General features: G+C 42.8%; 1 protein-coding gene across 2 annotated transcripts in view; it reads left to right on the top strand.

Annotated features, from left to right (window-relative positions):
* SENP1 (SUMO specific peptidase 1) overlaps positions 1-22,302 on the top strand; it is a 57,628-nt gene that overhangs the window by 15,836 nt on the left and 19,490 nt on the right. For both annotated transcript variants that reach the window (XR_008793009.1, XM_056117802.1), the window contains exons 5-9: positions 939-1,110; positions 13,588-13,691; positions 13,770-14,056; positions 15,569-15,623; positions 20,582-20,620. Coding sequence is in view for 1 of the 2 variants with exons in the window: in XM_056117802.1 (XP_055973777.1) it covers positions 939-1,110; positions 13,588-13,691; positions 13,770-14,056; positions 15,569-15,623; positions 20,582-20,620 (657 nt within the window). In the remaining variant the exon portion in view is untranslated. The remainder of the gene's footprint in view (positions 1-938; positions 1,111-13,587; positions 13,692-13,769; positions 14,057-15,568; positions 15,624-20,581; positions 20,621-22,302) is intronic.

Raw genomic sequence — 22,302 nt, 5'->3', positions numbered from 1 at the left:
GCATCTTGACTGCTGGGCTTGTGTAGAGAGACCCTGAGTCCTGGCCTGAGAGGGTGAGCTGTTGCCAGGGGAACCAGCATTCCCCAGCAACCAGCATGGCTCAGTGGCCTTACAGCTGCCTGCGGCCAAGGTTGGAGAGAGGGAGAGTGGACACCTGTAGTGTCTGCAAAGCTGCGCCTTCTCTGCATTAGCTCATAAGCCCCGTGACACCGTGTGACACTTCGTCCCATTGAGCCCTTATAAGCCATAGATTCCCCTTCCTCTTCCCATTTAAGGATTCGAACATAATGCGTTCTTTTCTGCCCCTGCCTGACTATTATCCTCGCTTAATAAATTTTGCCATGTGACCATAAGTACGTGACCGCATTGGATGGCCCCTCCCAGCTTATCCATGGTGTGCTTGTCTTGAAACCATCAGCCCTGGGTCGCATAACAGTTTCTGTTTTCCCAGGTCTCGTAGCTGCACCAACAGCTATACCACACAGACTCTGTTTCTTCTTTGTTTTTGTTCTGGGGTCACCGATGGTGCTCGGGACTTAAATCCTGGCTCTGCTCAGGGATCATTTCTGGTGGTGCTCAGGGTGCCATATTATAGAGTGCCGGGAACGCAACATGGTCGGCCACGTGCAAGGCAAGAATCCTGTCCATTGCAGTATTATTCTGGCCCCACGATCCCGTTCATTCCTCACCAAAGGAACTTGGAGATTATGAGGATAAGAAATAAAATTGTAGTTGCTTGGTAATTAAATAATTTGACACCACTAAGAGCTCATAAGTGACAGAACTGGATGTAGCAGCTCATGTTGTCTACAATTTCCCTGAAATGGTATATCTATAATTCTACTTGCTATGTCTTGCTTTTGCTGTACCTTAAAAGTGAAAGTCGTAGGTTAGATGTTCTTATTTATTGTTACTTTTCTCACAAACTTTTATTTTAGTGGATTGGCAAACACTTTTGCGGGGAAGTCAAACCATCATTGCCATGTGTCTGCATATGAAAAATCTTTTCCTATTAAGCCAGTTCCAAGTCCATCCTGGAGTGGTTCATGTCGTAGAAGCCTTTTGAGCCCCAAGAAAACTCAGAGGCGACATATTAGTACGGCAGAAGAGGTAAGGAAAGCCCGTAACGAAAACTGTCAAAGATGAGCTTGTCTCCCAGTATTCAGCTTTCATGTTTTCATTTTAGGTACTTAGCCATTCTTTTTTGCTTACTCCTTTCTGCGCTGCTTCTTTCTTTACATTTGTTAATTTTGTGTGTGTGTGTGTGTGTGTGTGTGTGTGTGTAGTAAATCATTTTATTTAAAGAAATATGCTTAGTAGAGAAATGTGAAAGGAGAAAGAACGAGATATTTGCCCAAGAGACAATGTGAGCTTTTCCAGATAGAGAAAAGTTGCTTCATACCTACTTTGAATGATATTTTTTCTAAAGAAATTAAAGAAATATTTCAGCAGACAATAATTCTGATGCGGGTTTGGACTTGGGGACCGTACTTTGTAGTTCCTCGGGGGCTACTGCTGTTGTGGAGCTCTGTGATTGAACGCAGCCTGACGCTTACGTGCTTGAGCCCGTGGATCTATCTTCCTAGCCCAGCCTTTCATAATTTACATGAACATATTCTATACCTGTTGAACATCAAGTTTAATCTTCAGTGTTGTTATGGCTTCTACAGCAAGCTCTCTTCTCCCTCTCTCTTTATTTTTGACCCTTCCCAGACTGCTTCATGTGGCAGAACTGTCAACCTAACTTGATATAATGAAGTATCTGCCCTCATCATTAGGAATATTTTTTCTTAATATAAAAGAAAATTAATGAGGCCAGTTAAGTTATGGTCTTTCATTAAGAGTAATATTTTTAAGGGCCAGAGAGATAGTGCAGGGGTTAGATGCTTGTCTTGCATGCAGCCAATTGTTCTTCAGTCTCCAGCACTGCGAGGCATTATCCCTGAGCACAGAGCCAGGAGTAAGTCTTGAATACCACAAGGTGTAACCCAATGACTTCTCTCCAAATGAATTTAAGAGTGAATAATATTTTTAACATCACTGACTTTCCCCGAAAGAAGGATGTTCTTTCAACACTTGGGTGAATTCAATAAACCTAAAGGAAAGACCATTTTGTTAACATGTTGATACTAGTTCATAGCATTGGTGGCTCACACTTTTTAGATTATGGCAATACAGAAATACTGTAATAACCTTAACACCAGCAAAAGAAGCAACAGAAATGTTTTCTGTTGTCACATTTCATAATACACTTTAAGTTGATGTCATTCAGCAAAGCAGAGCACTACTAATGAAGTCATCAGGTTACACAAATTACAGTGCAATGTTAATATGAATCAGCATGTAATTTATACAATAGGAAATGAGCCTATACCTGTTCAACTAGATACTTACCATGTATCTGTCAACTCCGTGCTGCTTACTGCTTGCTGCGGTAATGCATAGGAACGAGTGATCGTACATTTACATGGCATTCAGGTTTTTACTGTGCTTTCACATGTATTATTTTTTTTAAGCTGTGAACTAGAGATGAGGTAATATCTGTATTTTACAGATCTGGAAAATAAAGGTCAGAGAGTAAACATCTAGGCATGGTCAGCCTGCGGCCAGGTCCTCTGAAGGAATCTAGTCTGATACCCTCTGTTTTGTAACATAGTGATGTGGTTCCTGCCATTAGCGCATACGTAGATCATGGAGTCACGAATGCAGCATTCCCTGGTGAATTATTATATGTAATTATGTAGTGAAGATTTCTTAGGTGGGAAAATCTGGTTATTTGTGACATTTTGCAGGGGGTTGCTAAATTTGCATTGAATCTTAAATATTCGAGCCTATACCTGTTATACCTATACCTATACCTGAGAATGGTAGAACTAGTAATCATATTAAGTACTGGGGAAGGGATAGGCAAGAGACCTGTAATATTTGCATTTGCCATTGTTGATAAGAGCCGAGCGACAGTTACAAGAGGGCGATTTTTCCCCCCACTACACTTGTATACTTTTTATTTTAGTACCAGCTATCTCTTAAGTGTTTCATTCATAAATGTTTGATTTTACTCTGGGGCCACTGTTCAGGGCTTATTTCTGGCTCTGTGCTCAGATCAATCCTAGCAGTGCTGGGAGAACCGTATGTGTTAACAGGGGTCCGACCAGTGCCAGACAAGTGCAAGACAAGTGCTGTACCCCTGCACTGTCCCCAAGCTGTCAGGTTTTTCAGAGTCACCGGAGTTGTAATACTCCTGCTTTTACTAGATCCTAGGCAGCCTGGTACAGGCTGGTACAGAGAGACTTCTGGGGAAGAAGAGACGGCAGCAGACTGGTAGCTGGGTACCGAGGTTCCCAGAATGACATGGTTGTCACCCCCTTTTAAAATCACTCGCTCTGGGCTTACTCTTGTCTCTGTGTTAAAGGACTGAACTTCTGGTGGGCCTTGGGGAACCCTATGGGGTGTTGGGGATCCAACCCAGCTCAGCCTCCTGCAAGACAAACGTCCTGCCTGCTGTACTGTCGCTCTGGCCCCTTCTTTGCATTTTACTTTGGAAAATGTTCTATAAATTATATGTCCTATATGGCATTTTAACTCTATGTTGTATGTGTTTTGTTTCGAGACCGCAGCCAGGGGGAGGATATGCTGAGCAGGGCGTCAAGCTCAGTTGGCCGCATGCAAGGCAAGCCCCTCGCAGCAGCCATACGGTCTCTCCAGCCTGGTTTTTGTGATTGTTTGCTTACTTGAGGGCCATACCTGGTTGTGTTCAGCCACTCACCAGTTGATACTTGCATTGCTGGACTGGAGTGATTTTACAGTGAGTAGGGTATCTGCCTTGCACGTAACTGGCCTGGGTTCAATTCCTGGCACCCTGTATGGTCCCCCAAACTTCATCAGTAAAGATTCCTGAGTGCAGAGCCAGTAGTAAGCCTTGAGCACTGCCTGTGTGGCTGAAAAAACAAAACCAAACCAAACCAAAAAGACTTGTTTGCTCAGAAAACCGTGTGGTGCTAGAGACTGGGCGAACCAACCCGAAGCCTCCTCTCTGCAGACCACCAGGGCCCTCCAGCCCATTGTGCTATGTCTCTGGCCTGTCTTTAAGTCTAAAGTGGTCCTGTGTGAAGTATGACATACCCAGTGTTTTTCCTTTTTTGATAAGTCCCAGAACAAAAAAAATGCCTTGCCTCAGAAGAGATAAATTCTTTTGCCTTTCATTAATGTGTACAACATGAAATCCATTTAACCTTTTTTCTGTAATTGCTTTCTTAAGCCATAAATTAGTTTAAGCTGAAAGTATGAAGCTTGGTACTTCCTTAGTGAAGACAGATTTCTACTTGGAATAAGAAGCATTCGTTTCTAGTTTATGTTGCCTACTGACTTTGATATTCACGCTCATCTTTCTTTGACGCTTTATTAATTGGTGGGAATGATTTGTGGGATTTTTTGCTTGTTTTAAATTGTTCTTTAAAAAACTAATTTCTGGGCCTGAGTGATAGTACGTTGGATGTGGCACTTGCTTTGCGGTCAACCTGTGTTGGATCCTCGGCATCCCATAGGGTCCCCCGAGCACTGCCAGGAGTAATTCCTGAGTGCAGAGCCAGGAGTGACCCCTGCACATCTCCAGGTATGACCCCAAAACAAACCAAGAAAAATCCATTCCATGCAGACTGGAGATAGAATTCCTGAGTTTAGGTGCTTGCCAGCCTTTCTTATGGCTGACCCAGTTCCATTCCCGTACTGTATAGTCCCCTGAGCACTGCCGGGAACAACCCCTGAGTACAGAACCAGAAGGAACCAGAAGGAACCCCAAGCACTGCCGTTTGACCCTGCTCCCTGCTACTGATCAGTTCCTTACGTTGAATATACATTTCTCATCATTTTAATAGCTGAGTCACTGAATGGAATTTTGGTTTTTTATGTCTTATGTGTAATTTTTTTCCTAACGAAATATTTTTCTACCCAGTGAGAGGGAGAGGAGAAGTGTTTCACTTTTGTTGTTTTTGTTACTGTCTGGGATACCAGGGACCAAATCCAAGGCCTCATCCAAGTGAGGCATATTCTGTGTCTGTGTCATTGAGATATTTCAAGTTTCTGTGACTTTTTCGTTCAGTTTTGTAAAAAATTTCAGTATCATAAAGTTGTTGGTTATAATCAATCACATTCGAAATGTCAACGCCAGTCCCACCACCATTGCGCCCTCCCACCACCACGCAAGTCTGCCGCGCAGGCGGATGCTGGGTGGTTTATTCTGAATCGCTTGTTACGAATAGTGCAAGATGCCAGGCCTTGTTCAGTTTTTCATTCCTGGTTTTGTTTCTGTTTGTTTTGCACCACACTTGAGTACAAGGCTTGTTTCTACTCTGAGCTCAGGGATCACACCTGGTGGCACTTGGGGAACTCCGTGGGGGCTGGGGATTGAACCTGGGCTGCCTGTATGCAAGGCAAGTGCCCGTTGTACTGTCTCCAGCCCCAGTGTTCTTCTTTTTCAGTTTGTGTGGTTTTGTGCCACATGCAACAGTTCCAAGGGCTTATTCCTGGCTCTGCTCAGGGGTCACTCTTGTGGTGCTCAGAGACCATATGAAGTGTGTGCCAGGGATCAGGGACTGAACTGGGTCATCTGCGTGGAAAGGCAAGTTTGCCTCAATTCCTGTGCTATCCCTTCGGCCCTGACCAGGTTTTTTGTTTGTTTGTTTGTGAATTACAAAGTTAGAAAGGTATTCATTGTTGAGTTTCAGTTCTACACTATTCCAACACCAGTTCCTTCTTAGTTGTTCACTTCTCTTCACCCCAAGTTGGTATTTATTTATTTATTTATTTTTTTATCATTATTGAATCATTGTGAGAACAGTTACAAAGCTTTCAGGTTTAAGTCTCGGTCATACAATGGTCAAACACCCGTCCCTTCACCAGTGCACATTTTCCACCACCGAGAACCCCAGTATACCCCCCCACCCCTTCCCCTGCCAATATGGCAGATGATTTCCACTTTACTCTCTCTCTACTTTGATTACATTCAATTTTTCGACAGAAGACCTACCCTTATTATTTGGACTTTCCCCCCAACATTCAGACCTGCTGAGAAGGCATCATTAGATAATTTGTTTTGTATTGCTGATAATAAAGAGCCTATAACGTCGCGTGGCCACTCAAGTTTGGATTTCTAATATTTTAGTAATTAAGTCCAGTGGGATTTCTGCCAGAAGCCGCTGGGTTCCGGGATTGGTTTGTGTGTCTCTGGGATCATGGCTTGGGAGCTAGAGGAGCCGTTTGTGGGTGGCAGTTTGGGGTCTCATCGGGGCTGGGAGAAGGGCAGGTTCCAGCCCCCATCCCTGAGGCCCTGCATGTCTCGTCACTGCAGGCTCGTTATCTCTCAGTCCAATAGGCTCTGAAAGATAGCGGTCACCATGCCGCTGAGGGGAAGAAGATGGAAGGGACAAGGCCCTTTCCCCCCGTGGTAGCACAGGTCTGTAGCTTAATTCACAGTCCAGAAGCATGAGTCACCGTGAGATAGTTACAAAGCTTTCATGTTTGATATTCAGCTATACAGTGATTGATCACGCATCCCTCCACCAATGCAAACTTCCACCACCAATATCCCCATTATCCCCTCCATTTCCATCTCAGTCCTTACCCTGCCTCCATAGCAGACAGTTGCTCAGATACTCTCTCCTATAGTTTTGGGCATTATATTTTGCTTGGGTATTCCCACCGCCATTCAAGCCTGCCTTCTAGGGGCAGACGCTAGATCGTCCATTTTCCACTGCTCACTTTGTGTATCAGGAAAGGTTGCGTGGCTGTGCATTTGACTGCGCAGTTCAGAGGAATAGTCCTGGTGCCCACATACCGGAGCCATGCTTGTAGAAGCTCGTGGTCGCCAGGATTCCATCCGGAGAAGACGGGGAGACTGCCCCTGTCCATCTGGGGCACCCCAGTGATACCAGCTCGGTTTGGCGCCCGGAGAATTCTCCAGCGCTGTGGTGCCCCCCGGGTTTCTTCACTGCTGAGTGTGGCAAGAACCCCAAGTATTCTTATACCAGTTTATCAGCTTTACTTACTATCTTCCGCAAGGTATGATCATGTATTATCAAAACTTCTAAAATTCTGGTTTGGTGGGACACTGAAATGAACTAAAATGATTGGCTAATGTAGATTTAATTTATAGGGCCCAAAGGCCCAAGTTCAGTAGTGGAGTGCTTGCCTTACATGAGTTTTATAAAACTCAAAAGTCTTGAGGTTTGTTGGTTTTTTTTTTAACCCAACAAAGGGATAAGGGGGAACAGAAGTTAATTTCCAGGATCAGGCAATATTTCTCTTCTGATTTCCTACTCTCTCCCCATTTTATCACCTAAAAACAACATACTGAACATCCGTTTTTATTATGGATTGAGTGAGTTAAATGACTAGGTTATTCTAAGTTGGTATAGTGGACAAGTTCAGTTCTTGACTTTTAGGGCCTGGGTGACCCTTCCGGACTGAAATGCGGGCTGAAGTACTGGAGGCCCGGGTTCAGTTCCTAGTACTATACTGTCCCCTGAGAACTATGTAGCATGTGGCACAAAAGAAAAAAAAGATTTCCACTGAGAAGTATTAAAAATTTTTAAGTATTTCTCTGGTCAGTCATCGACCAGAGAAATAGTACAAGGTGAGTTAACGGACTTACCTTGCACCCTTCCAACCCTAGTTCAAATCCCTGGCACATTTGGTCCCCTGAGACCCACTGGGGGCCTGGGACGGGGCTGGGGGGGGGATGTCACTCCTGAGCACTGCAAAAAATAGGCCCTGAAACTGCTGGATGTGGCCCAAAAGCAAACAGACTAAAATCCTAGTCATTCAAAGTACAGACAATAAAAAATGACTTAAATACTGTTGTAAGCTGATACCTCAATTTAATTTTTTTAAGAAATAATTTATTTCAGAATTTAAAAAACAGTCTGACTGCATCAGCAGCCTGATACCCCAAAATTGCTGCTTGCCTTTGGCCGGACCCCAGCAACTTTGGACCAAGTTTACCAAGGAACTAAATGGCCAAAAGTAGGTATGTGGGAGCCACACCCACAAACTGCCTCCCGCTCAGCTGCACAAGCTCATTTATTGGCCGTATTTCAGAGACCCAGAGATGAATCTCGAAAGAGATCAAAAGCCGCAGAAAAGCTCGGACCCTGCTTGACTGAAGAGACTGGGGTAAATTGGAGGGGGCGGGTTGGCCTGTGCCCTCCCAAGAGAGCCCCGGCAGCCACTTGCTTCCACGATCCAAAATCGCTGCCACACCCCCAGCCTGACTGCACTGTCTCAGGATGGACCTCACCAAGATATACTTGCTGAAAATTTTGTAATGCGCATCTTAATGCTCCAGCAGCCCTGACCCAGAGACACGACAGAAAGTCTCGGAAGACACCCCGGCGCCAGAGATCTCTCCAGGCCCCATCCCGAGCTAATTTCACCCGGGCACCCCAGATGGAGCAGGTGTGCTCTCCCGATCTACTCCAGATGGAATCCCGATGACCAAAAACTTCCATAAGCAAGGCCTATGTATGCAGTTCCAGGACGAAATCTCCAGGCCGCATGGTGGCAGAAGACCTGGGCTGTCCCTCCCCATCCCCGCTCACCCAGCAGACGGCTTTCACGCCCGCAATTTGCCTCTGGGCGCCGTTTTAGCGCACCATCAAGCCCTGACCCAGAGACTCCCAGTTGAATCCTAAAATGGATCAGGGCCATACAGAGATGTCTCTGGAGCACGACCATTTACAATCTAGAAACTTACATTTACAGTTGCGCCCGCGTGAACTATCGTGATATTCAGAATGAGCAATGGAAAATAAATGATCTAGTGTCTGCCCCTGGCCGGTAGGCTTGAATGGTGGTGGGAAATTTCAAGCAAAAAATAATGCCCCAAATTAGAGAGTATTGGGAAAATTGTCTATGACAGAGGCAGGGTGAGGACTGGGATGTGGGTGGTGGAAAATGTGCACTGGCAGGGGATGGGTGGATGGCTGAATCTCAAACATGAAAGCTTTGTCACTCCATCTCAGTGATAAAATTAAAAAACCAGTGGGGTTCATGCCCAGTTCAATCAGCTGAATAGCAGTGGCTGAATAGCAGTACTCCTACATTTTGTAGAAAAGAAAAGTAGTATTACCAGATAATACTGTATTCTTGTATCTAGTTAATAACTGAATCTGGTTGGTCAAGATCTCTTAAAAGCTATTAATATACAAGGATGCTTTGTTCTTCAGATTACTTAAAACGTTTATAATAACAAATGTGAGTTTTAGTAGAGATAATACATTTATTTCAGGATTTTTTTTTAGTCCATATGTAGTAGTTTTAAGTAGTATCCAGCTGTGTGTTTAAGGTTGACCTCAGCGGTGTTAGTACCAAGGATTGAGACCGGCGCTCCAGCATATAGATAAAACTCATGCTCTGGCCCATTCACCGACCTCCTGGGCTCTAAAAAAGTGTTTGTTTTCATTGTTATGTCTGACACGTTTGTCAGCTACTTAACGGTCTCTAGCAGAGTAGGCAGGAAATACAGATTTGATACTAATTTGTACCTGGGAATTACCTTTTTCTCATTGTTTTAAGTTTTATACTATCACTGAAAAGCCTAGTACTGTAGACAAGTCTCTTTACAAACACTGGAAAACCATTTTCATCTTGAATACAGTATTAATGTCTAAGAATATAGATGATGGACTAAAAAAAAATTTTAAAAAGAGAGAGCTTTGCCAACGTTGCCCTTTTGGCCTTATTTTCCTCCACGTGCTCAACTGATTCTACTTCTTGTCGCTCAGTTACTCTTTCTCATAAGGAGTTGTTCAAGGTGTATCTTGTCGGATCAGTAGTGTATTTGCACAATAATTGCAATTTACTCTTTAGCATAATATAATTCAAGAAGAAAATGTCTAGTGTCTTAGCTTTTCATAGATAACTGTTTTGTTCATTCTGCTTATTTAATTAATGGGCTCCTCCCAGTGGTGCTCAGGGATGTTCCTGGGTATGCACTCAGGATGGGCCCCTGGCAGTGCTCAGGGATATTGTGCTGGGGGTTGAGCCACGGTCAGCCACAGGCAGAGCATGTACCTTGCTTCTGAATTCTCTCCGGCTCCAGTTCATTCTGCTTTGGGTGTTTTGGGTTTTGTTTGTTTTTTGCTTTTCAGTTTTATGATTATTTTGCTTTTATGTATTTATTTGATTTGGGGCACACCTGGCAGTGTTCAGGGTTACTCCTGACTTTGCACTTAGGAAAGACTCTTGGAGTCATTGATTCGGGGGACCATATGAGATGCTGGGGATTGAACCCGAATCGACCACATGCGAGGCAGAACACTATACTATTGCTCCAGCACCTTCATTCTGCTTTTACCAGATATTTGTAATTGAATAAAATGCTCACATACGTAGTGAAGTGTCACAGTGAAGGTTACTGCTAGCCCTGGCACAAAGTATTAACATTACTTGTGATTATTGATAGTTGCATTGCATTAAACTGTATATAGATTTTTTTTTAATTAAGCTGAGGCATGTTATTTAGTGAATGCACTTCATTGCTTCATTGCAGCGAGGGATCTGTGTAGAGTAGATGCTGTACTGTGTGTTACAAGTCCTTTTGTACTCTCATTCTCTGCTAAGTAAAGTAATACGATTGTCCTGATTCACACTGACTTTGAAATACCTTGAGTATATAAAGCATATTCCTCGTTCCAGGCTTTTGCATTTGCTGCTTATCTACCCTAGGGTACTCAATATTTAGTAACGAACTTCATCCCTTGACTTAGATTCCTGTTGAAATGGCACTTTTTACAAGAGTCTTAACCTATTCCTAAAGTTCTCTCTCAATCACATTTTGTTTCCATATCTTTAGTTTTCTTCATACAGCTTGACTTACTCTTTCTCACTTCATTAACTGCAATATTTCACAAGGGCCAGAACTTAATTCAGTGCTTTATCTTGAGTGCCTGGAATGTGGTAGGTAGATAAATCTATGAAAGAATTAGAGGCTGGAGAGAGAGCATAGGGGTTATGGTACTTGCCTTGCATACTGCCGACCCTGGTTTGAATCTGGCATTGCATATGTTCTTCTGAGTACCATGAGGAGCGATCCCTGAGCACAGAGACAGGAGTAAGTCCTGAGCACAGCCAGATGTGACTCTAAAACCAAAAATACATAAATATATGTTCACTTAATCACTTAACTTCCCATTAGTCGTCGATTTGCTCGAGCGGGCCCCAGTAACGTCTCCATTTGTCCCTGTCGCGTGCTAGTGTAGCCCAATGGCATCTGTTCGCTCTGGGAACATGAAGAGCCTCAAACTGATCGTTCATGATCTTGACGAAGAAGTCTGACCATCTGGTAGGTGGGCGGCCACGCGGTCTTATGACATCCTGTGGAATCCAGTTGGTAACAGCTCTAGTCCAGCGGTCGTCTTTAAATCTCATTACGTGACCAGCCCATCTGCTTTTTGACACCTTGGCAAATGAGACAGCGTCCCTGATTCTTGATCGTCGACGGATGTCGGAACTCCGGATTTTTTCTCTCATTTGAGTGAAACGTGATATTCCAAGCATAGCTCTTTCAATTCCTCTTTGGGAGACCCAAATAGCGTTCTCATCCTGTTTGCGTAGGGCCCAGGTCTCTGAGGCATATGTTAATGCAGGAAGAACAGTGGAATCAAAGAGATGTGCCCGGAGCCGGAGGTTCTTCCTCCTCTTAGCTATTTCTTCGACGTTCTTGAAGGCGTTCCAAGCCGCTCTCTTCCTCCTGCGCAGCTCGGGTGCCAGGTCATTTGTCATGTTGACCTCTCGACCTAGGTACACATAGCTGTTGCATTCGGAGATGGTCGTTCCGTTGAGAGCGAATGGGGCATCAGGAACGAGGCTGTTTCTCATAAACATTGTCTTCGTAAGATTCAGCTGTAGTCCTACCTTTCCACACTCATAGTCAAAGTCGGCCAGCATTTGTGCCGCTTGACTGATGTTTGGTGTTATTAAAACAATGTCATCAGCAGAGCGGAGGTGGTGTAGTTGCCGACCATCTATCTTCACTCCCATTCCTTCCCATTCCAGTCGTCGCATGATGTTCTTGAGGGTGGCACTGAAGAGTTTCGGTGAAATGGTATCACCCTGCCGCACCCCTCTCTTGACATCAACGATCACTTCTTTGTAGAATGGTGAGATCCTGGTAGTGAATCCGCAATACAGCTCACGGAGGATCCTGATGTATTGGGCTTGAATGCCCTGATTGGCTAGGGCTTCAATGACCGCTTCCGTCTCAACAGAATCAAAGGCCTTCTTTAAATCAATGAACGTTAAACAGAGCGGCATCTTGAACTCCCGAGAAACCTCAATGAGCTTGGTTATTGTGTGGATATAGTCGATGGTGCTGAATCCTTTGCGGAACCCGGCTTGCTCGCATGGTTGTCCTTCATCTAGTGTTCTGCCAATCCTATTTAGGATGACTCGAGTGAACAACTTGTAGATGACAGACAGATCGGGCGATAGTTGCCAATGTCATGGATGTCTCCCTTCTTCAACAGTAGTACGGTCCTGCTGGTTTTCCACTGAGAAAGATAGCCACAAAAAAAGCCTGTCTTCGAAAACTCTTGAGCTAATTCGCCAGCGTGGTTTGGCGCATGCCTCAGGCAACCGCAAGCTAACGTCCAAGCTCGCAAAGCAGTGCAGAGATGCGATCAAGGAAGACCTCAAAGAGAGAAGAGCAGAAGTACTGGTAGATGCGGCAGAAGCTGGGAAAAGTATTCGTATCGCCCGCCTGTCCTTCGCCAACTACAAGACCAAGATAACTGCCCTCCGACGTCCTGATGGATCCATCACATCCTCCAGAACAGCAATGGAGAAGATTATCCATGACTTCTACTCAGATCTCTTCGATAGCCATGTCCACTTGCCGACATACCAAATTCCACAGGAAATATATGTTATTTTTTAAATTATTAAAAAAATGTATACTATGAATAATACTCCTGAAATTCATTATTGGGTATACAGTCGAAAACAGATATATCAATCTAATATTGACTAGTCCAGTAATTTGTGGTTTGGGGTTTTTTTTTGGGGGGGGGGGTCAGATCCTGCGATGCACAGGGGTTCCTCCTGGCTCTGCACTCAGGAATTACCCCTGGCGGTGCTCAGGGGACCATATGGGATGCTGGGAATCAAACCCAGGTCAGCCGCATGTAAGGCAGACGCCCTACCTGCTGTGCTATTGCTCCAGCCGCAATTTATGAGTTTTCAGAAACATGTCAGGAGTCAAAGAGTTTGTTGGAATCCTAATTTAGAGATCTCAGATGTTTTCTTTCTGAATATCTTTTGGTTGATTGAAAGTGATTGCCTGCTGTTCTTCTGGTTTTCTATCATGTGGCTTCTCAGTTAATGATATATCTGTCCCATAATGTTTTAAACTATAGTGTCTACTCAGCTCCTCTTACAGTCACTTGACAATTTACTGAACTTTACTTCGTGGAGTGTAATTCTTAATTGTTCTGAGAACTCTGCCTTTGGCTCTACAGAGCTTCTAGAGTCTAAGCGTGTCTTTGAGAAACACTTACTCTTTGAATATGTTTAAGATTTTTCTTTCTTTCATAGACTGTTCAAGAAGAAGAAAAAGAAATTTACAGACAGCTACTGCAGATGGTCACAGGCAAACAGTTCTCTGTAGCCAAACCCACCACACATTTTCCTTTGCACTTGTGAGTAACAAAAATATTTCAGTAAATGTAATCCTTATTTTGTCATTTGATATTGAAACTGTTTTCTTTTTTGTCTAGGTCTCGATGTCTTGGTACTGGTCGAAATTCTTCGAAAGATCCACTCTTTAAAAATGGCAATTCTTACGCTTCTCAAATCCCTGGTTCTGATACTTCGTCGTCTGGGTCTGCCAGCCTTTTAACTCCCCGGGAACAACTGTCCCACAATGTGTTTTCCATACCATCTTGTACCCCAGATGTTGCTGCATTTGGATCCAAAGATTCTGATCCTCACCATCAACCCCAGCATCACTACTCTGTTTCAGCTCAGCCTGATAATTTATCAGCTTCAAATACACAGTCTGAAGGTAAAATGTCATGTAACTATATAACAATAATTTCAATTCTAGTACTTAACTGTTACTGAATCTGTGAATTCAGGAAAGACTGGAATACACATATAATTTAACATATGAGACTTTCATTGATTTCAGTTTTGCCACTAGTAAACTAAACTTATGAGTGACTTACTGTTTTCTTACAAGGAGATGCAAATAATTTGATAAATTTTTATCTTAACAATTAGTTTTCTGAGTAGAGTCAGAGTACATTCAGCCCAGTTCCATCATTTCATGTTTCTAAATGCTTCAATGAAAATTGAGTATTCTGAAGTTTCAGAAGCTTTGGAATACAAGAAGTTATATAAAAGTTCTTACCAAAGTAATACTTAAAAAAAACATGGGTAGTAAGTTTATTGCATTTTAGTATAGTTGTCAGCAAGCGTTAGGAAAGAAAAATTATTTTTTTGTATGTGGGCTGGGGTTTAGTTTTGGGGCCATATCTGGCAATGCTAGGGCTAGGGTTCCTCCTGGCTCTGCACTCAGGAGTTACTCCTGGATGTGTTGGGGGACCATATGGGATGCCAGGGGTAGAACACACTTGGCAAGCACTCTACTTACTGCACTCTCTCTCCAGCCCCTCGAGTTGGTTTTCTACCTATTTACGAAAATAACCATTCTCTTAGCATTCCAGTTAGTGAAAGATTTGCTGTCAAGAGTTTTATTTGCTTGGCATGATAGGAGGGATATTATTTAGAGGTTAGACTATCAAAAAGACTCTTAGTGCCCTCCTCTTGTTCCTTTGGTCATTTTGTTTTTAATGTAGTCCTCACTTTTCTAAGATATTTACTTGGGATTAAAATTGGAAATATTAAAAAATTGGAAATATATATGTACATATATAATTTTTAATTATATAATTTTTTATAAAAATTTAACTATATAATTTTTTCATAAAAGACATTAAATTTCATGGTATGGTATGAGAACTATAATAAGGGAAAAAAGATTTTAAACTCAATGTATACTTTTTGTGGTGAGGACATGTTTACAACTAACGAACAAAAAAGCTACATTAAACTATTCAGTTACTTTGCTGTGTCATTCAGAATCTTTTGTTCCCCTTCTTTCTCTTTTTGTCTTCCCTTCCAAATTCTTCTCTTTCTTTTCTCTCTTCTGCTCTTCCCTCCCACTTTTTATTCTCCTTTCTTAACCAATCTCATGGTAGTTCATGAACTTTTAGAAATCTTGACATGTTCTTATTCCCCCCAAAACAGGCAGAGGAAGCACTCGTAGTAAACACAGCCACGGGTAGATGCCGAAGAGCACCCGGATCGTGCGCTTTGGGCTGTGACTGTCTTATTTGGAGGACAGACCCTTTCCCATTCCTATTTCCGACTCCGTGAAAATAGACTTGCACTTTCCTTTCTGCCTTATCTCTGTGCTTGTGCTTGCTATGTTACTGTGATGGAAATAGATTATAATGGCATGTACAACAGTGTGGAATTTTATTAATAATCAAATACTCTTATGGTTGTTTAGGATCAGACTCTGTGATTTTACTCAAAGTGAAAGAGTCCCAGACTCCAGCTCCCAGGTAAACTTTCTTTTCCCTCTCCTTAATTGATTTCTTCACTAAGAGATATAAAAATGCCTTAATTCAGACCTCTCTCATGTTGATTTATTTGGATAACTTTTGTCATACTTGCTCTGACTCCCAAGTTTTTCTTCATTCCATCTTTCATCTGTTCTGTAATCATTCTTTCGCTTTGTTCGTGTTTTCCATTCTGCGACAGGAGTGATCTTCCTAAATGTACTATCTGTTCATTCACTGAACTTTCTCAGGGGTGGCTTGTAAGACAAAATCAAGCATAAACTTGTTATTATGGTACACAAGGTACTTTCTCCACTCTTCTTACTTCATGTCATCATATTCTCTGTTGGCTATTTATTGAGACACTGTTGTGTTAATGCCATGCAGACATTGGCAGTAACAACAGTGAACAAAAGTAATACCCTGCTCTCAAAGTTCCTAGCTGTAATGGGTAAGACGAAAGGGAATGTGTGGAGGGGCAGGTAATGAAGAAACATAGATGCCGGAGTAGCTGGAAAGAGAGTTCCTAGGGCTGGAGTGAATCGCCTTGATTGCTTAAAGCTCTGAGTTTGCTCCTATGTACCACGTGCAATGCCCCCTCTCCCCCCACCGCCCCATCCCCTGCCTCTCCAGCACAGCCAGGTGTGACCCTGGTAACCTCTGAGCACTGCTGGGGTGGCTCTGGTTTTCCCAGCACCACTGGACTCCAGCAGCACTGCATCACTAGGGTCGGTCATCTCTAGGAGAACTGTCCCTGGGCGTGACCCCCCCAGACCCCAACGTAGTGGATGGCATTATTTGTCTTGGTTGACCAGGGCAAGTTTTTAATAAAGTGACATGTGGGGAGAGACATTGTAGGGGTTAGAGAAGGAGAGCCCTGGAAATGTAAGACAAACTTATCACATGCTAAACTTCCTTAAATGGGATGTGCGCTTCTTGCCTTCCTTCATATGCAGTGTCCTTTCGATCTGTTTTGTCCTCCCCATGATAGCCTGTCTCTCTGGTAGTAGTCTCTATATTATCTTTCTGTCTCTGTTCAGGTGTGATCTTCTAGACCTGGGATCTAACTCAGTGGTAAAGTGTATTTTATATGTATGAGGCTCTAGTTTTGATCCTCACATTGAAAAATAACAACAATAAATGAGAATCTTGTAAGCAGCTATAGTTTGATAACAAAAACAAGTACAGCCTTCTCGATGAAACTTCTTCACAGTTGTTATCAAGGTCTGTGTTCTATGTAATCCTACTTAAAATCTTCTCCCTTTTAAAAACTTTTACCACATACGCCTAAGATAGTTCAGTTCAGTTGTTAGCGTGATACAACTCTTCTCATGCCTTTGCATTGAGAACACTAGGGATAATGAAATAATGTTTTCCACCTTAGTTTCCCTACTTCTTGACAGCTCCCATATACACTTGAATCTTTAGACATTAAAAAAAATTCTCTGTTTCAGTTTCCTCAGAGGATTTGACAATTTAAAATCTGTTTTGTTTGTTTTCGTTTTGGGGACACACTCGGCAATGCTTAGGGCTACTCCTGGCTCTCAGGAATCATTCCTGACAGTGCTCAGGAGACCAGATGGGATGCCGGGGATTGAACCTGGGTTGTCCAGGTGCAAGGCAAGCACCTTATCCGCTGAACTATATCTCTGTCCCCGAAATTATTAGTTTTTAATCAAATAGCCCTGGTTTATCATTGTGCCTTTTCTAGACTTCATGTAACTTTGAACAAGTTGCTCTTCAGAGCCTGTTTCCTTAATAAAATGTCAGTTTTGATACCTTGCTCTCAAATTAGAGTGAAGATTAACTTACAAGTAGAGATAAAGCACTTACAAAAGTGTTTTACTTACAGTACGTAATAGTAGATTTTTTTTCTTGGAAAGAAATTGATCTCAGGTAGAATGCTCTCAGTTCCCTAATGGTTCTTTACTAAGTCTATCTTTTGTTTATGGAGGATTTCTCCTAGTGATGATTGAAGAATGACATGGAAGGAGAAATGGCCTGTTGGGTAAGGCTAATTGAGTAATGCTGTTTCTTGAAGTTGGAGCCTATTCACCCAAGGCTTGGTTGATTGACGTTTAAATCTCCATTTCCCACTACTGCCTCTAGTTCAGTTCCGGCCAGGAGGTCTGCTCGCATTTCCCACAACGTGCCGTGCTGTTTCGTGCCTTTGCTACTTATTGTACATTCTGATCCGTCTCCCTGGAATTCCCTTTGACTTCTTGCCCACCCACTAGTTCAGCTTTTCACAATCTGACTCGTAGTATTTTTTTCGCAAGTCGTTTCTGACTTCTCCAGACAGCAACAGTCTTCCCCTCTAGGTACTGCTATCCCTGTACCTTGTCCTTTACTGATACTTTTGCACTTGTCGCTCGGTGCTCACAATGGTGCCTGGCATGTGATGGTGCTGAAATCGTTTTTAAATAAATGGATTTCCTAGAAAGCCAGAAATGCTTTATTTGAATAGCATAAGTACTCATTTTGTTTTGTCTTAATACTTAAGTCTGTAGCAAAGTAGTTTGCTGTAGTAGAAAGAATCGTTTTAGGGCGAGACAGATGCAGTTGTTTGTTTTTGTTGGTGCAGCTGAGGAATCGAACCCAAGGCCTGACACATGCAGTACATAAGCTCCTCCACCAAGCTGTATCCCCAGCTAGCTAGTTTGGGTTTCATTTGGTGGAGGCCCCCAAAGCAGAGCTCAGGGAGCACTGGGCCTCTCCTGGCAGTCCTTGGCCAGAAAAGACGACTCTGCTGGAGCCACCAGGGCTGTCCTGGAGATGCTCAGGGACCTTGTGGTGTCAGGGATCAAACTTGTGGCATTGTACATGCAAGGTGCGCCCTTTCTGACCCCTAAATTATCTGCCCAGCCGCACAGTTTTTCAGTTACGTCTTTTCCAAGACAAATTGTCCTACACCTCAGTTTCCTTTTCTGTACTTCATAAGTAACAACTTCTTATTAACAGTGTATTGAACTTTAAGTAATAGTGGTATAATTGTAAAGCTTATTTGGTAATTCAAGTGCCTAGAAGCAGAATTTTATTCCCAAAGAGCACAAAATAGGTGCCAGGTAATTGTAGTAGTAGTTATGCTTCAGCTAGGAACAATAATGATTTTAATGTGTTTGAGAAGCAGAGATTTGGGCTGGAGCGATTATACAGCAGGTAGGGTGTTTGTCTTGCACACAGTCGGCCTGGGTTCAATCCCCAGCTTCCCATATGGCCCTCGAGCAACACCAGGAGTAATTCCTGAGTGCGGAGCTAGGAGGAACCCCTGAGCATCGCCGGATGTGACTCAGAAAGCGAAGATCTTTGCTTTTCTGTCTTTCGCTTTCCTGAGCCAGCAGATACCTACGTTTATGAACAAGAGGTGCTTTCCCATACGTTGTTCTTTTTTCAGTGCGTGCTGATCGCCTGCTATGTGCCGGGCACTGTTCAGGGTGCAGAGCATATAGGGATGAATGGCAAGAAAAATTCCTGTTTCCAAGTTTATGTTCTTCAAGCAGAGGCAGACAGGTTTGAATAGTATGATTCTGTACTGTGAAATTCTGCGTGGTTCTTGTTAACTCTTGTTGTTTTTTGATTTTGGATCACACTGGCTGTGCTCAGGGCTTCTGCTCGGCTGTGCTTGAGGATCAGTCGTGGCAGTGCGTGGGGAACCTTACGTGGTTCCGGGGATCAAATTGCGGCCAGTCCGTGCAAGCAAGCAAGCACCTTGCTTCCTTTACTGTTTATTTCTCCATTCCCTTTTCTTTGTACTGTAATAAATATATTCTCAAGTTGCTGTTGTGATTGTTGCATCAATTATTGATCATATTAAAGGGACAGACCACCTACTTGTATGTTCTCCTATTATTGACCGTTGTAATAAAAGAGGCAATTTTTTATTGCTAAATCCCAGCCAAAATATGATTAGGAAATTGACTTTCAAATGTTTGACTAAGGAGCAAAATGTTTGACTGAGTTCCTGGTCTTACCTTTGCTGTGATGGATTGTAGAATTTCAAGAACCATGCTAATCATGGTATTTTACACGTTCAGAAACTAAAGCCCATGGAAATGAAGTGGCTTGCTGGGGTCACAGGACTAATCAGAAACAACTCTAGTTCTTCCTAAAGTTGTACTTCATCCTCCTGTATACCCGAAAACTTTCTTACTCCTCTTCCACTTGTTTTTATGAAAGATCCCTTTGTTAAAGAACCAGAGACCCTGGGGCAATTGGTAAATTTGTGACTCTGCATAACATCATTTGCTTGGATTGTCAGCAAGACCACCGCGCAAGAAAGAAAATTGGTCTCTCGTCTTCGGAATGGAGTCGGATTGTTGATTCTCCTCTCTGATTCGTGCACTCATTAGTTAGCTATTTGTACAGATTCACTACGACTGGGGATTTTTAGTACTATGATTTGTTGAATATATTGTGATTTACATAGTAAAATTGACCATCAACCCATAAAACTTAATTCATACTTTAGCCGAACCATTTGGGGACAATAAATTTCTAGCCCAATATATATATTTTGACAACTTAAAAACTACTCTCACATAATGTTAATCTTATATAAGAAGTAGCTATGCTAAAGTTACTTTTTATTTATTTTTGTTTTGGGGCCACACCTTGCAGTGCTCAGGGATTACTCGTGGTTCTGTGCTCAGGAATCACTCCTGGCCCGTTGGGGACCATATGGGATGCCAGGGATTAGTCAGCTGCAAGCACCCTACCCTCTGTACTGTCACTCTGGCCCCTGCTGTGCTGAAGTTAAATTTCTCCGCTGAACTTTGGGTGATCTTTATAGCTAACATGTATGCGAATAACTTACTTGTGTTCTTTTAGTTCCTAAGTACAAGTATTTGTACTGTAGGTAACATAAAGCAGTTTTGCATGCCATTGGGGGTGAATACTTGCATTTTCTCATAGGATTTGTTACATCTTTCTGATTTGTTACCTCTTTCTCTTCCTACTTATAGCCCAGCTTTTTTCCATGCAGAGCTGTGGATCAAAGAATTGTAAGTTAATTATTTTGGTATCACTTTTCCTTGTTTTTGTTTAGATGAAATAAAAATTAGACACCGTGCCTCCATGTAGTCAGCAAAAGTTCTTTATGTGTGTGTTTTTCTAAATTATAGATGAGATGTGTCTTTTAAGTTATACCTGTTTCAACTTGTTTGGAGCCTCATTGCATGGTGTTTAGGTCTTACTCCTTTTCTGTGCTCAGGAATCACTCCTGGCGAAGCTTGAGGAACTCTGGTGCCGGAGACCGCACCCGGGTTGAGCATGTGCCGGCAAATGCCCTGTCTGCTATACCGTCTCTTGAGCCCTCCACTTTAACTTTGACTTTACATTCATCTCAGTCTGTAAATTGTTGGGTGTTTCAAGTTCTCTTGACATTGAAACATTTCTCTGTTGAGGTTATTAAATCTAACAGTTGTTGAAACTAAATAGAATTTTAATTCAGAATTAGTGTAAGAAAAGAGATACCTTTATTTTCACATTGAAGCTAATGCAGTAAGTCTGTTTCTAGAATTTGCAAAATCACCAGAAGTTTTAGTCTCCAGTTTTTATTTTTTATTTTTTTTCGATATGCCAGACACAGTAACAACAAAGTCTCCAATGGAGACGTTACTGGACCCGCTCGAGCAAATCGACGATCAATGGGAGGGCCTTTACCTTTTACCTTTTACCTTTACCTTTCTGGCTCCAATAATTTTATTTTTTTTAATTTATTCATTTATTTTGAATACCCATCTCTCCACCAGTGACCATTCCTACCACCGCAGATCCCAGTAACCCTCCCACCCCCCCCCCAACCCACCCTGTCTCTGTGGCAGGACAGTCCCTTTTGTTCTCTCTCTCCTATTGTGTGTTGTGGTTTGTATAAGAGTTAACCCTGATTTTTCAGGGAGAAACGTTGGATGATTTACTTTCCATTGATCACTTTGTATATAGGGAGATGTTGCATGGCCGCATAAGCGGCCGCGCAGTTTGGAGGAAAAGTCCTGGTTCCCACATACTCAAGCTATGCTTGTAGAGGCTCCTGGTCACCGGGTTCCATCTGGAAGAGGCGGGATGCAGCACCTACCCCATCTGGGACTTCCCGGTGGTCTCGGCTCTTTTTGGGACCTGGTGCATTCTCCGGGAGCTGTGGAGCCCCCCACACGGCCTTTCTTCTCTTAGTCTCCAATTTTTAAATACTCAACTCTGAGTTATGCAAAACTGTGGTCTTAATGATTTCTTTCTTTCTTTTTTTTTTTTTTTTTGCTTTTTTTGGATCTCACCCAGCAATGTTCAGGGATTACTCCTGACTCTGCACTCAGTAATTACTCCTGGTGGTGCTTGGGGAACCAAAGGGAATGCCGGGGATTGAACCTGGGTTGCACGCTTGCGAGGCAAATGCCCTAGCCGCTGTACTGTCGCTCCAGCCTCTCAAGGATTTCTTTTTACTTTTTTTTTTTTAATTTTTTGCTTTTTTTGGTCACACCCGGCGATGCACAGGGGTTATTCTTGGGTCATCTCATGCACTCAGAAATTACTCTGGCGGTGCTCATGGGACCATATGTGATGCTGGGAATCGAACCCAAGTCTGCCGTGTGCAAGGCAAATGCCCTACCTGCTGTGCTGTCAGTCTAGCCCCTCAAAGATTTCTTTAAAGAAAAATTTCAGTATTTGAATTAAAACCTCAGTAATATCT

The sequence above is a fragment of the Sorex fumeus genome, unplaced genomic scaffold (assembly GCF_029834395.1).
Source record: "Sorex fumeus unplaced genomic scaffold, SorFum_2.1 ptg000036l, whole genome shotgun sequence".
Taxonomy (NCBI): domain Eukaryota; kingdom Metazoa; phylum Chordata; class Mammalia; order Eulipotyphla; family Soricidae; genus Sorex; species Sorex fumeus.
This window is presented reverse-complemented; position numbering and strand designations above follow the sequence as displayed.